Source organism: Porites lutea, chromosome 5, assembly GCF_958299795.1.
Source record: "Porites lutea chromosome 5, jaPorLute2.1, whole genome shotgun sequence".
In the NCBI taxonomy this organism is placed as follows: domain Eukaryota; kingdom Metazoa; phylum Cnidaria; class Anthozoa; order Scleractinia; family Poritidae; genus Porites; species Porites lutea.
The window spans coordinates 29,482,915-29,495,509 of NC_133205.1; the positions used below are offsets into that span (position 1 = coordinate 29,482,915).

Below are 12,595 nucleotides of genomic sequence, written 5' to 3' on the forward strand. Positions count from 1 at the left end.
CTAATGCAAGGACGAGGTGCAAGGAATAATATATCATCTTCGATAGAAGTAACCAAGGAATAAAATGGCCATGTTTAAGCCAAAAGAATGCGGTCTCTAGGATATTTTTTAACAACATCAATTGAATATCATTGAAAAGGGTTCCATTAGCATGCAACAAAATGGAAAGAACAGTTGGGCGGAGAGAATTGTGTTTGAGATTAATTGATATAATTTTCTGTGATTTTCGGAGTAAGTAAAAATTAAAAAAAGATCAGAAAGTTTTTTTGCTTTTTTTAAGGCTAAATCCTCTTGTAATAACTCACCATAAAAAACCAGCCACCTGCGGACAACCGTAGAGCGCGCATGCGTGTTTAAAGGAGACGTCAGGTCTAGAAACACGTATAGACCCTTCATTGAAACAAAAAGCCGACGCTTCATTTTTCATCAAATGGTGGAAAAATTAGAACTTCGTGAAAGTTGTCATCAAGGACCTTTTTTACAACTATTATAGTGAAAACTTTATTCTATATTAAGACCCCCGACAAGTTGACGTTATTTAGTTCTGAATTAAACAGAAGAAAACGAAAATCTCAGTCGACCAGTTCTGCTTGCTCACTTCGCCATAAACCGACTGGCAAACAAATAAAAGCAGGCTTACGAAAGTAACGAAACACAGTTATGTTAATCTTACTAGTCGAAGAATTGATCGCTTAAGGAATCACGATTAAAAAGAGTAAACTAAAATTGTGTTTAAATTGCTATTGTTCAAATCTCCATCTGTTTACCAGTGGTTTGTTTTCAGATAGTTATGATAATGGAAGAGACAAAACAAATGACCAATTTGAAAAATTTACAATAAAATACCAACTTGTATGCCGAGCGACCAAGTCGTAGGAGTAGATTTAAATGTTGAATCATGCCTAAATTTATCGAAAAAAGTTTGCGGATGGAAATACGTTTCTAGCAAAAGAACAAGCATATTATTACTGAAAGGACCATGCCACAATGTAATATTCACTTGTAAACCACATGGAGCACTGCTCTATGAAAAGGTATCCAAATGAAAGAAAACTAATTAAACTCCAATTTACATATTTGCAGTGGATTTTAAAAGAGCAGCTCTTGTAATTGTCTGTCATTATCAAGGCAGCGATCGGAACCGAAAGACTACCTACAACATGCCGCGTTCATTTCTTGTAAGAGGAAGGCAAAGTAGCTCGGGTCCTACAGAAAAATCTTCAAACACAAGTAAAGAAAAAATTTCAGGTGAGAGAATTACCCGACAAATTATGTGCTTGGAATATATATACATATATATATATATTTTTTTTTTTGAAAAAAGAAGCACACACAATCCTTTTTTTAGAAAAAAATTGTGAATAATCAAGAAGAAGTGAGAAATGAATTGAACGTGATTTGATTGTCCCGAGTACGCTTTGGTGTTAAAAACTAAAGAGGGTCACAATTCTGTGTGGTCAAATGAATTCTGACTGGATTCGGGGAAACCGCCCCACACCGAGTGAAATCACGCAGGAAGTCTCAAACACAAGGATTACTCTTAGACGCGAGAGTAGCAACATCGACCAAAACTGAGGTTTCATTCCAAAATCTACCGATTTCTAACTAGGAGGATCATTCCTCTGGTCTAAATATTGTCTTTCCTGAAGTTACAGAATATAAGAAGGCCTTGGCCATTCACGATAGTTTGCAAGCCACGAACTGTTCGTTCTAAATAAGCTAAGCTTTCTCGATCATCTTTAAAAACGCACTTTTAAGTACAAATAGCGAATAAACGAGTAAAGTAACTGTTTATCTTTAACGAAGTAAATGTGTAACAAAGGAATAGACAAAATTTACGAACTAATTTGTGTTTGGCTGTTCACGAAAGATGTCAAAAATTCTGCTCTCTGCTATATACGTCCATTATCTCTACCGACTATGATATTGAACATTTATTGAAATAAGATAAATCGCTTTTAAAAATCTTACGGTAGAAAAGAAAACCTGTTCATTCGTAATGCCCCATTTAATTAGTCGTAAGGAATCTTTTTCGAAATCGCTGTAAATTGGTCGATTTTAGAGAACCACGTTTGAAACAATTTATCTTATCTCGTTGAATGCTCTATTTTGCAACCCCGCCGGCGATAGTTAATTGCTTAACTGATAAAAATGGCGTATTACTCACAAGAAAAAAATTTAGTTTTTATTAACTTTAGTCTTGCAGTTAAAAAAGAGAACAAGTTAAGCAGGACAACGAGATCTGCAGAGAGATTTCGTAGCAGAGAGACATGGTCATTCTAAACAATGACCACACAAGCAGATATTACTTCAATAAGCGGGATGGTTCCCTTTTTACATCTGCGTGCCATAAATGGGTACCTGAATCACGCATGAAATTGTCCTTTTAACATCACCCTAAAAATCCATGGATTTCCTCAACAAATATCATGTCAAGGGTAAAAGTACGAAAATAATTCTATTTTTCAAAAAGTCAGTACGCGCAAATGAAGTTTGTCTGTTTCTGCTCTGTTTCGTTACTTGGTAGCACTTTGCGCACAAGTAGCAATGTGTAGCGGCACTGTCCAAGCACCTTCGTTTTATTACGATATCAGCCTTCAGTGTCATCTCCGATCGACTAAAAATTCGTATTTTTTTCAAATATTATATATTAGTCGTGAGTTCCATGCTTATGCTGTATTGTTGTCTTCTTTCCCTCAGAAAATAAAACGGAGAATTCATTTGCAGACAAATCAGCGGCTTCTTCTACACCAGCCTACACTACAGAGCCTTCTCTTGTTCACGATTCTATATTCACTCACACTCCGAACACAAAGGAAAGCCAACATATCCGACTTCCCACCCTTGTTCGACGTCCTGGCCCTGAATTGTTTGACTCTAAGTTGCAGTTTGGCTTTCCTAAGATTACGTTCCCCATGACGCCACCGTCTCCGTTTGTGTTTAGGCCCGTTCCGAGGTATGGGAGTATTACATACCCCTTCGGATGCCCAAACTTTACTGGAAACCCAACCGGGATGAACTTCAACCATGTAGTTCATCAGTCGTCTTTTATTCCTAGACCGTACCCACCAGAAGCGTTCATTCCCACTGGAGGCCCTCCGAACTATCGGGTACCCACGAGTTTCAACGACCTTGAGGGACGAGAGACTAAAAATTGCGATGAAACTGCACCTAACGACTCGATCACCTTAAAAACAAAAGTCTACAAATGCCTGGAATGTGGCAAAGAATTTAAGAGGCCTTCGAGTCTTTCAACACATAAACTGATTCACTCGGATCATAAGCCGTACTCGTGCAGCTACTGTGGAAAAAACTTCCTTCGCAAGTCAGACATGAAGAAACATACACTTATGCACACAGGAGTGAAACCCTTTCAGTGTAAGCAGTGTGGAAAGGTATTTAGCCAGTCCTCCAACATGTTAACGCACATGAGGAGACATACAGGAATTAAACCATTCCCCTGCAAGATTTGCGGAAGACGATTCTACAGAAAAGTTGATGTTCGCCGTCATACCATGCGACACGAGTACAGAACAAGCATTGATGAAGAAAACGCTTAGTGAACTTTGAAACTTTTCAGTCGTCGACTGCTGCATAATCATGATCGAACTGATAGGATGTGCCTACTGTAAGGCGAACACTTTTGTGGAAATGAATCCCCAAAACAGTTTTTTTAAGCTTGTTTATAAGTATGATTAAGCTGCGTTGCATTGCTGTATATACACCGACGGTATAAAGTTGGCTGACAACTAAACTTGAATGTAAGCAAAGCAATGAGCACTTAGAAAAGTTAAAAATAGGTCGATTATGTCGTGTTCTGTTCTTTTCACATGTGTACTTAAGCGTTGTCTTGATATTTACCAGAGGATTCCAGTTTTATTTAGTCAAGACTTAAGAATTCATGATCGTCTTAGCAAATGGGAAAAGAAAAGAACTGAAAGAATGAGAAGGCGCAAAAAGTTAGAGCCGAGCTGACACTGAAGCTAATTGAGGCAGCAAGATATCGGCGCAGTCAACAGCATTGCTAGTTTCTTTTCATTGTCACAAGAATTACGTCTTGATTTGAATTGTACTTGCCATATTTAAAGAAACCTCACGGGTAACACGTTTTCTGATTGTTAACGAATTGCGTAAGAAATTATGATTACGAAGAAGAAAAAGAGGTATCAGTTTCAGTTTGCATACAGAACTAGAAAGTCAACTGGCCAAATGTTACTTAACGAGGGATAAAGGGCTTCAAGAGATATGGCGCTTAGCAAGGGTTAAAAGTTACTTTGTATAAAGATACCACACAATTGATTCTAGAGAAGATATTATATCGCTTTTAAAAAGAAGAGGGTTATTCAATAAACAAACATGGTCAAACATGATATTTTAAGTCAGATAATATCTCAATATGACAAAACGACAATACCGTTTTGACATCGAAATGTGGGCTTTCTTTCTTTTTTTCAACACTGATCTAAAAAGCTGTCATCTCGTGCACTGTTTGAGTCGAAAATGGTCTTCGGTCCAAAAAATGAAATGAGTTGCACTATAACATGAATTAAATAATTGTTTAAACAAAGCACAATGCCTGCTCTTTTGAAAAAAATACCCATCTCAGACGTTTTATAAATATTAATGTAACGCTATTTACGCTCATTTAAAATCTCGCCGGTCTATCAGCTCTGACAAACTTAAATAATATTCATGAATAAAAGAGAAAACAGAAGCCTTAATTATTTTTGCTTGCTTTGGCCCAAAAGAAATGTCCATCGAAATGAAAATATTTGCTGTCTTCACTTAAATGAAAGGGCTTCGTTTCTGTGTTACCAGAAAGCACGTGAAAACACTTATCACATGTGATTATGGTAAATGGTTTTTAATATTCAGCCTTTCTTTATTTTTGTTATCCTTTGCCTAAAAGGTGATCATCATAATGCTTTATCTTCTATCAAATAAGCCAAAAATCTGACCGCACAAAGTTTTGTTAAAATGAGCCGCGTTGAGTGAATCGGAACTTTTTTGTGTTTTTTTCTTCAATGCTTCGGGCATTTTCCGTAAATGAGTGACAATAATGTTATATTATACTTACCCATCTCCCACTAAGAGAGATGCTTATTAAAAAAGTCAACAAATTAGTGCTATAAACCACCTTTATTTAGATTATTTAAGGGCCACTGACAAACAGTGTTAAACACTCCTTTTGCAACGGCATTGTCTAAGCTTCAACACTGAGTTTTTGACATTCTTAATTTCAGTTTTTAGACCCGGGTAAATAAAACCAACTTTGCAGTTTTCAGTCGTTCCATTAGGCAAGGACTTTTCTTGAATGATGCAATATACCCACAACGTGATACAACTTATCTGCCTGTCACATTTGTATCAGACCGGCCGTGGTTGCAGGTTGAACATGGCAAATGCGCATTGTCGAAAAGCGAACGCCGTTTTGCTTTTTTTCTCCCGGCTTTGTTGTTATTCGAGTCCCATAACATCACATTGAAGAAAAGCAAAGACAATTGCCTTCGTCTATTTGCCATGCGATAGTCAAAAGTGAGACAGTTCTCGCGGCCGCCAGGGCAACAAGGTGAGGTCTCAGTGGAATGTCATTTCAAAAGGCCTTCACCAAACCATTGTTACGACTTTATGAGAAACTCCAGTATCCTGTGGACAATGTGAACACTCGCAATACAAGTAATACTACAATAATGAGAAAGAACACGCTTTCAAAGCTCTTTCAACGCAAAATCCCTTTTACTATAAGTTTATGATGGATCGCTTTCAACGAAAGACACGTACGGAGGAGCTTTCTACAGGAGGTTACGAGGAGATAAAAAACCTACCCTCCAACTTTTCATTAAAGAAACAAAAAAACATTCACGACCTTTGAAAGAAATCGCGGTCACAGTGCCGTGATTTACGAATGTATTTTTGTTCTGTGCATGTGCTCAAGGAGGGGGATTTGACCACACAATAATTATGACGTATAATCGCATAATGAATCTTGGTCATAATATGAGATATATTGCATGAATATATCAGATAATAAGTTTATTATTTAATACCGATCGTTGTTTGCTTAAAGTGCTCCGTCTCTAGTCCGCGAAATATAAAGGTCGCGTAAAAAGGATTTGAAAAACTGTCGCCGGGCTGAAAATCAAGAGCTCAAAACTTAGGTTTACCGAGTACAGAAATTAAATATAATTAAATATAATATATACCAAACAACAAACAAGCAAGGCGCGTATAAATAAGGTGCGGTTAATGGTGGATAAAGAAAATGAGTAACTTACATTTAATCATGACTTCCACTAGAACGATTTTACTTGACCCGTGAAACAGTTAATAACAACTAGTGCAAAATAGCTACAAATAAACTAAAGAAGACAATAGAATTAATAGTGCATAATAGTGCGTAGTATTCTACTACCTATTTCACGGGGTAAGTAATATCACTCTATGATGATGAAAAAATACCACATTTTCCAAAGTTTTTCTGGTTTTTATAAGACTCTGTTTTGCCATTGTTCTCGGAGGTCACACAAATTGCTCTTTTAAGCTGCTTTTGTTATATAAATCATAATTAGACCTCATTTTTTAGGTAACCCGTTTTGAACTAAACCACATATTATTGAGTGCGCGGCAAGCTAAGTTCGTCTCACAAAATTTTCGTAGACGATTTACAAAAATCATATTTCAGTACGCTTTCCTAACAATGAATATATTTTTTTAAATTACCAATGTGATTTAAATAGTTGAACTTAAAAAGTAAAAGAGAATGAAGCGCAGTTTGGTTTTCAGTTTTATCGAATATTTAAGGGAAGGAACTTAAGATAACAATGGTAGGAACCCTCTTCCATGATCATCAAAACTGTCAATAAAAGAAACCCTGAATTATTTAAAAATGGCTGGATTTCCACCAACCGGTGTTTCAAATAGCTTAGATTGCTATTTCATTTTCGGCTGATGACTTGGCCAAAATAGATGAGACTGTCACCTTTATTAGGAGGCGTTCTATTGACCTTATTCCGGAATCAGAATAAAGAGAAAAAGCTCACTGGAAATCACTTGTTTTTGCATGCATTGTGTCGTACCATCGAGAAATGAAACTTGATTAAAATGTCAGTGCGTGTAACACTCCAGTGGCCTGACTACCACGGTAGAAGAGATTTGTAACAGAGCTTCCGCATATTCTAATTACGGACTACGATCCATCTAACGCACCGTCCGGCTGTCACTAAGTTTTGGGCTACTTTCGACGTTTAACTGCTTGGTGGTTTTTTACGCTACGGAAAAGCATCCTTTTATCGCCTTGTACATTTTATCCTATTTCGCATGTAGGTGAGTCTTGGACTGGGCCATTTTCGCAGCGCGCAAGGATAGTTGACCCTTCACGTGGTTCTCTGAGTTTTTTTTCTAACCTTCCCATGTTTCCTTGCGCGTATAGATGCACGGATGCTTGACAGCCTTTCACTGGTACCCACACTACGGGCGAATCTTTGTTTACATTTTTTGCCTCATTAACATTTTCTTTTCATTTTCTGACGAAGCTGTTCGAATTATGTCTCTGAATATTGAAAGAGTATAACATTTTCATTTATCTCTGAAAATCGGAGCCCGATATATTAAACAATTCGGAGAATCGCTTTCAACAACTCAAAACGTACTTAATTGCAAAGAATATAATGTAATGCAACAATTTCGCAGTTTCCGAATGTTGCGATTTTCTTTGTTGTTTCTTGAAAAGATCAAAAACTTGCAAGAATTGCTCAAGTTAACCGGTTTTTTCTACTTTTGAACCTAATTTTTTCAACGGCAAAGTCCTCTGTGAGTAAAAATGTAAACAGGTACCTGAGACGTCAGCAGACTTGTCTAGAAAGCTCGATGGATCAGTGTAAGATTCTGGAAATTTGCCCATCTACTCTCCCCTAAGCCAACACTTAACACTAACTTCTCACTTGGGGGCAAAATGCCTGAGTTTGGGGGAAGGGTAGGAGGATAGTCTCCCGGAATCTTCAGAGATACTGATCGTAAAACTGTTTCGAGAGGCCGTTTAAAAGTCGAAATGGTGGAACGATTATTTTCCATATTGAGGTGAATATTTATTCCACTAAAATACAAAACCTCAGTAGTAATTAGAAATTATTGACCAACATATTATTAGCAGTGTACAAGAGCTTAGCCCCTTTATCCTCCCTTGCGATGTATCATTTCATTGTGAGCTAGGCTTTATTTGAGTTTTTTAAAGACCGAGTTTAAAATTATCTTTCCTCTAGACAAAGAGAAAGACCATTTTGGAAGACATTTGTTGACCAGCACCTGTCTTCCGCACGCAACTTATTGTCCGCAAAAGATGTTTTGACAAGAAATTAACGCTGTGTTTAATGCCATGTGACTGTCTATTGTTTCAACACAAGGCCTATATTGACAATATAACAAAAAGGTTGTTAAAATGAGCCCTTAAACTCTTGGTCTTTTTGTTCCGTAATTGTGACTATGGGCTTTGTTCAGTTGTCCTAGAGGCGTACAAAATAGCCTTGACGCTAATATCCCCTTTTTAATTCACTGAAATTGTCATTGTAACTGTTCTAAATAGGTTTGGCCACTTCTCACCCTTCTGCAGCAAACACAGAGACAATGACTTTGGGCTTTGTTAACTTGTCATAAAGGCGTGAGAAATAGCCTTGATGCATATCCTTTTTTAAAATACTTGCAAATTGTAACTGTTCTAAATTCGTTAGTTTCGATCCTTACGCGCTAAACACGGAGACAAATTAGAACTCTTAAAATGACCCTTAAACTCTTAGTATTTTGGGCTATGATTGGGCCTTTAAGCTTCGTTTAGTTGTCTGACAGGCGTGCAAAAATAACCTGAGGCTGATCTCAGTATTTTGCAAAATACTTGGAAAACTGTAATTGTAACTGTTCTAATTGGGTTTGTCCACTTAGACTTACGACCCCCACGTACAGCACACTGAATGAGACTCAAAGCTCTTGGTTTTCCATTCTACAATTGTGACTGTTGGCTTTGTTAAGTTGTAGTAGAGACGTCAGGAAAAACGGCCTTGATGTTCATCTTTTCTAAAAATACTTGCAAATTGCCTTTGGAACTGTTTTAAATGGGTTTGGCCATTTGTGGCCCTTACGCACAAAAATCTTAAAATGAGCCCTTAAACTCTTGGTTTTTTGTGCCATAATTGTGACTTAAGGCTTGTCCAGTTGTCAAGCGGCGTGAGAAAATAGCCTTGAAGCTAATACATTTTATAAAATGCTTGTAAATTGGTTTTGAAACTGATCTAAATGGGTCTGGCCACTTACGACCCTTATGCACGACACAGAGTTAACTTTGAACTCTCATAATGAGCCCTTGGTTTTCCATTCTACAATTGTGACTATTGGTTTTGTTCAGTTGTCCTAGAGGCGTGAGAAAATAGGCCTTAAGGCTGATCTCTTCTAAAAATACTTCAAATTGTCTTTGGAACGGTTCTAAATGGGCTTGGCCACTTGTGATCCTTACGCACCTTCACGCACAAAACTCTTAAAATGAGCCCTTAAACCCTTGCTTTTTTGGGCTATAATTGTGACTAAAGGCTTTGTTCAGATGTCAAGCGGCGTGCGAAAATAGCCTAGGAACTAATACATTTTGTAAAATACTCGTAATTGGCTTTGTAAGTGATCTTAATGGGTCTGGCCACCTACGATTCTTCTAAAAAAAATACTTGCAAATTGTCTTTGTAACTGTTCTGAATGGATTTTGACCACTCATGACAACCCCACAAAGACAAATCTGAACACTGTCACAGGAAGGCCTTAGTAAATTGCTTGAGGGGGACATGGCAGAAATGCATCAGTCAATTCCAGCTGCGCCCAGCCAACGCCCCCCTCCCCGGGGGCTGACCGCCGGACATTAGCATTTTTTCCCTTAGATGGCAAATTCCCGGGGGCGGGGACTCTTGGGCTGTCAAATCCCCGGGGTGGGGACGACAAAAGAGGGCAAAAACGTCGTCCTCGCACAGTCGAGTAGCGCCATTTTAAGCATTTTAATGTGGGATTCTTTGTTTCAATTAATGTCTTCCTTTGTAATAGCGCTATTCTTATTAAGACTTCACGCCGCGACGACACCAGTTTATGGTTTTAGTATTGTTACGAAATTATTGAAATTAATAGTGTGCTGTAAAGTTATCTGTCCTGAATAGTTTTATAAAGATGAAAGGATGTTCTTCAAATAATATCAACCGAAACTTGATTCAATAACCAAAAACGTTGATTGGCGTCGATAGCTTCCGATTTCACCATGTAATTTCTGGCTTGATAAGCAATAGAGAAATGAATGCATAAAATCGAGGACATGCCTTTACAACCTTCTACAATTTTTTCACGTCCTTGACAGATGAGCCAATCTGCTTGTTTTTCCAGTAAAATCCTATATGTAGTTATATTCCGATAAGAAAAAACGTGCGTGTCAAAAGCTCGGTGGTAGCCCCGGGGTTGGCAAATGCGCGACCCCCGGACAGCGCAAAATTTGCTAATGCCCCATCCCCGGGACTGACAAGGCGGGCAAATGCCCCGTAGTAGCCCGGGGGACTGAAATTGACTGATGCATAAAAACTTCTCTTTCAGAAAGTATACTAAAACATGTTGGAATTACATATGATAATTTATGCTGTTTAATGAACATTTCTGATTGGCTAATTTCACAATGAACTTTTGGCATGTGTTTGACATATTAGTTCTGTTCTGCCTTTTCCTCTCGCTACGTGGAATAAATGTCCTAAAAGTAGCGAATGGACTGAATCATTCTAACAGGTTATGGGCCCTGGGGCCCGTTTCTCGAAAATCCCGGTAACTTTACGGGCCCGAAATCAAATATTCAAATCGAAATATAAAGAATAAGAACGCGGGTCCTGGCTAGCAAACTACTCCATTTTGTTTCATTAACTGACAGTTTTATCATGTTAGATGCAAAACTATTGAAACCTCGATCTTTAATGTAAACGGAGACAGCTTACCGGGCCCGTGAATTATCGGGACTTTCGAGAAACGGGCCCCAGGACGTTAAACCAATGCTGTACGTTACGTGATTGTTATTCTGCCCAAGCGTATGGCGGAGATGTCCGTGTCAGAGATCACAAAAATCCAAAAGTTAAACGGGAGAAATTATCAGTCATGGAACGTGAAGCTCGTTTTAATGAAGCGTGGTTTGCGGGGTTTCACTCAGGAAGGCCAAGAAACTCCTCCTGTAAGAAATGCCTTTTGCCTTCGATCTCAGGTAAATTAAGGCATGGGTCAACAGCTATTTTCCGGTAAAAATGGAGGAGTGGTCTATGACATGAACTGTCTATCATGAAGGACAAAGTAGCCCCAAAATACTATAAGCCACAAAGAATTCTACTTTGGAACACACAAATGCAAAAAAAAAGGAAAATTAGGTCATGTGACCTGACAGCTCCACAAAGTCTCAAAAAATCTTTAAGAAAAAATGGGCTCACTTTTTAGCAAGAGTTATTTTACTTACTTGATACAAGAAAAAAAATACAAAATATAAGCCGCTACAAAACGGCGCCTGGCAATTATGAAATATCTCGTTTATTTTGAAAATAAACGGGTTTTCCAACCAGTACCCAGTCTCCCAATACAAGTCTATCACTATAACATGCTTTTCCTTTAAAAACATTTTGACATTGCCAAGCGCAGAAATGACATACCTAACGGCCTTAAAATCATGAAACTAGAAGGAAACAAGAAAAAGTGTGCCCATTTTTGTCCAAAGGTTTTCTGGACGTGGCGAGTCACATGACCTCATTTGCATATTTGGTGCACGCCAAACAGACAAAAACTAGCTGTGTGTGTCTGATAAGTTTTCAACCTGCTACGGCTAATGCGTCGAAAGATAGACCACCCCCTCATTTTTAGACTCAATAACTGGGGACTCATGCGTTAATTAACTCAGTTGAGATCTGACAAAGCCTATTCGCTCATTGCGTTGAAGGTAGGAAAGGATTTGCAAATTCAAATTTCTTCGGTGACAGACCCGCTCGTAGTTTGCTACACAGCCGTTTTTTCTCTCCCGACAGGAGGAGCGTTGGGTGACGACACTAAAAACGGTTGTGTAGCAGACTTAACCCGTTCGTTTAGCGTCGAATCCACTTCCTGATATTGGGTCGGTCGGATTGAAAAAAAATAAGCGCAAACAAAATCACGTGAAGTCTCGGAATAGGAGGCCCTGGTAGCCTGGGACGACGTTAAACGTTAACATTCACATAATTGGATTTACAAAATGTACAATTTGCTGTAAAAAATGTTCCTGTTTTTCTCTATGCTGTTACTATGATTAGTTTTCACTGACAGATACATTAAAAGAATTATTCCAAGTGAAAAAATGGTTTAACTACGTCATTACTTTTTTTTCGAAAATGCCAAAACTTTGGGTCGGTCGGACGACGCTAAACGGAGAAAAAAAAGAGGATGGCCTAACAAACAAAGAAATTTCACAAAATACAAGAAGAAGGTGACGAAATTCGGTTTGGAAATTTTAACAGGTAAAGCTTTTTTTATTGTCTGTTTGACTTGAAATTATAGATGATGAAACCGGTCAAAAAGTTTTTTGTTTACA

The 12,595-nt window shown here is 38.1% G+C and overlaps 1 protein-coding gene across 1 annotated transcript; it reads left to right on the forward strand.

Moving 5' to 3' along the window:
* Nucleotides 1–1,102: 1,102 nt before the first annotated feature.
* Nucleotides 1,103–4,567, forward strand: LOC140937667 (uncharacterized). The gene is made up of 2 exons (XM_073387227.1): nucleotides 1,103–1,248; nucleotides 2,701–4,567. Exons 1-2 carry the CDS (start codon nucleotides 1,161–1,163, stop codon nucleotides 3,558–3,560), a joined length of 948 nt encoding a protein of 315 aa, XP_073243328.1. The 5' UTR covers nucleotides 1,103–1,160; the 3' UTR covers nucleotides 3,561–4,567.
* The last annotated feature ends 8,028 nt before the right edge of the window (nucleotides 4,568–12,595 follow it).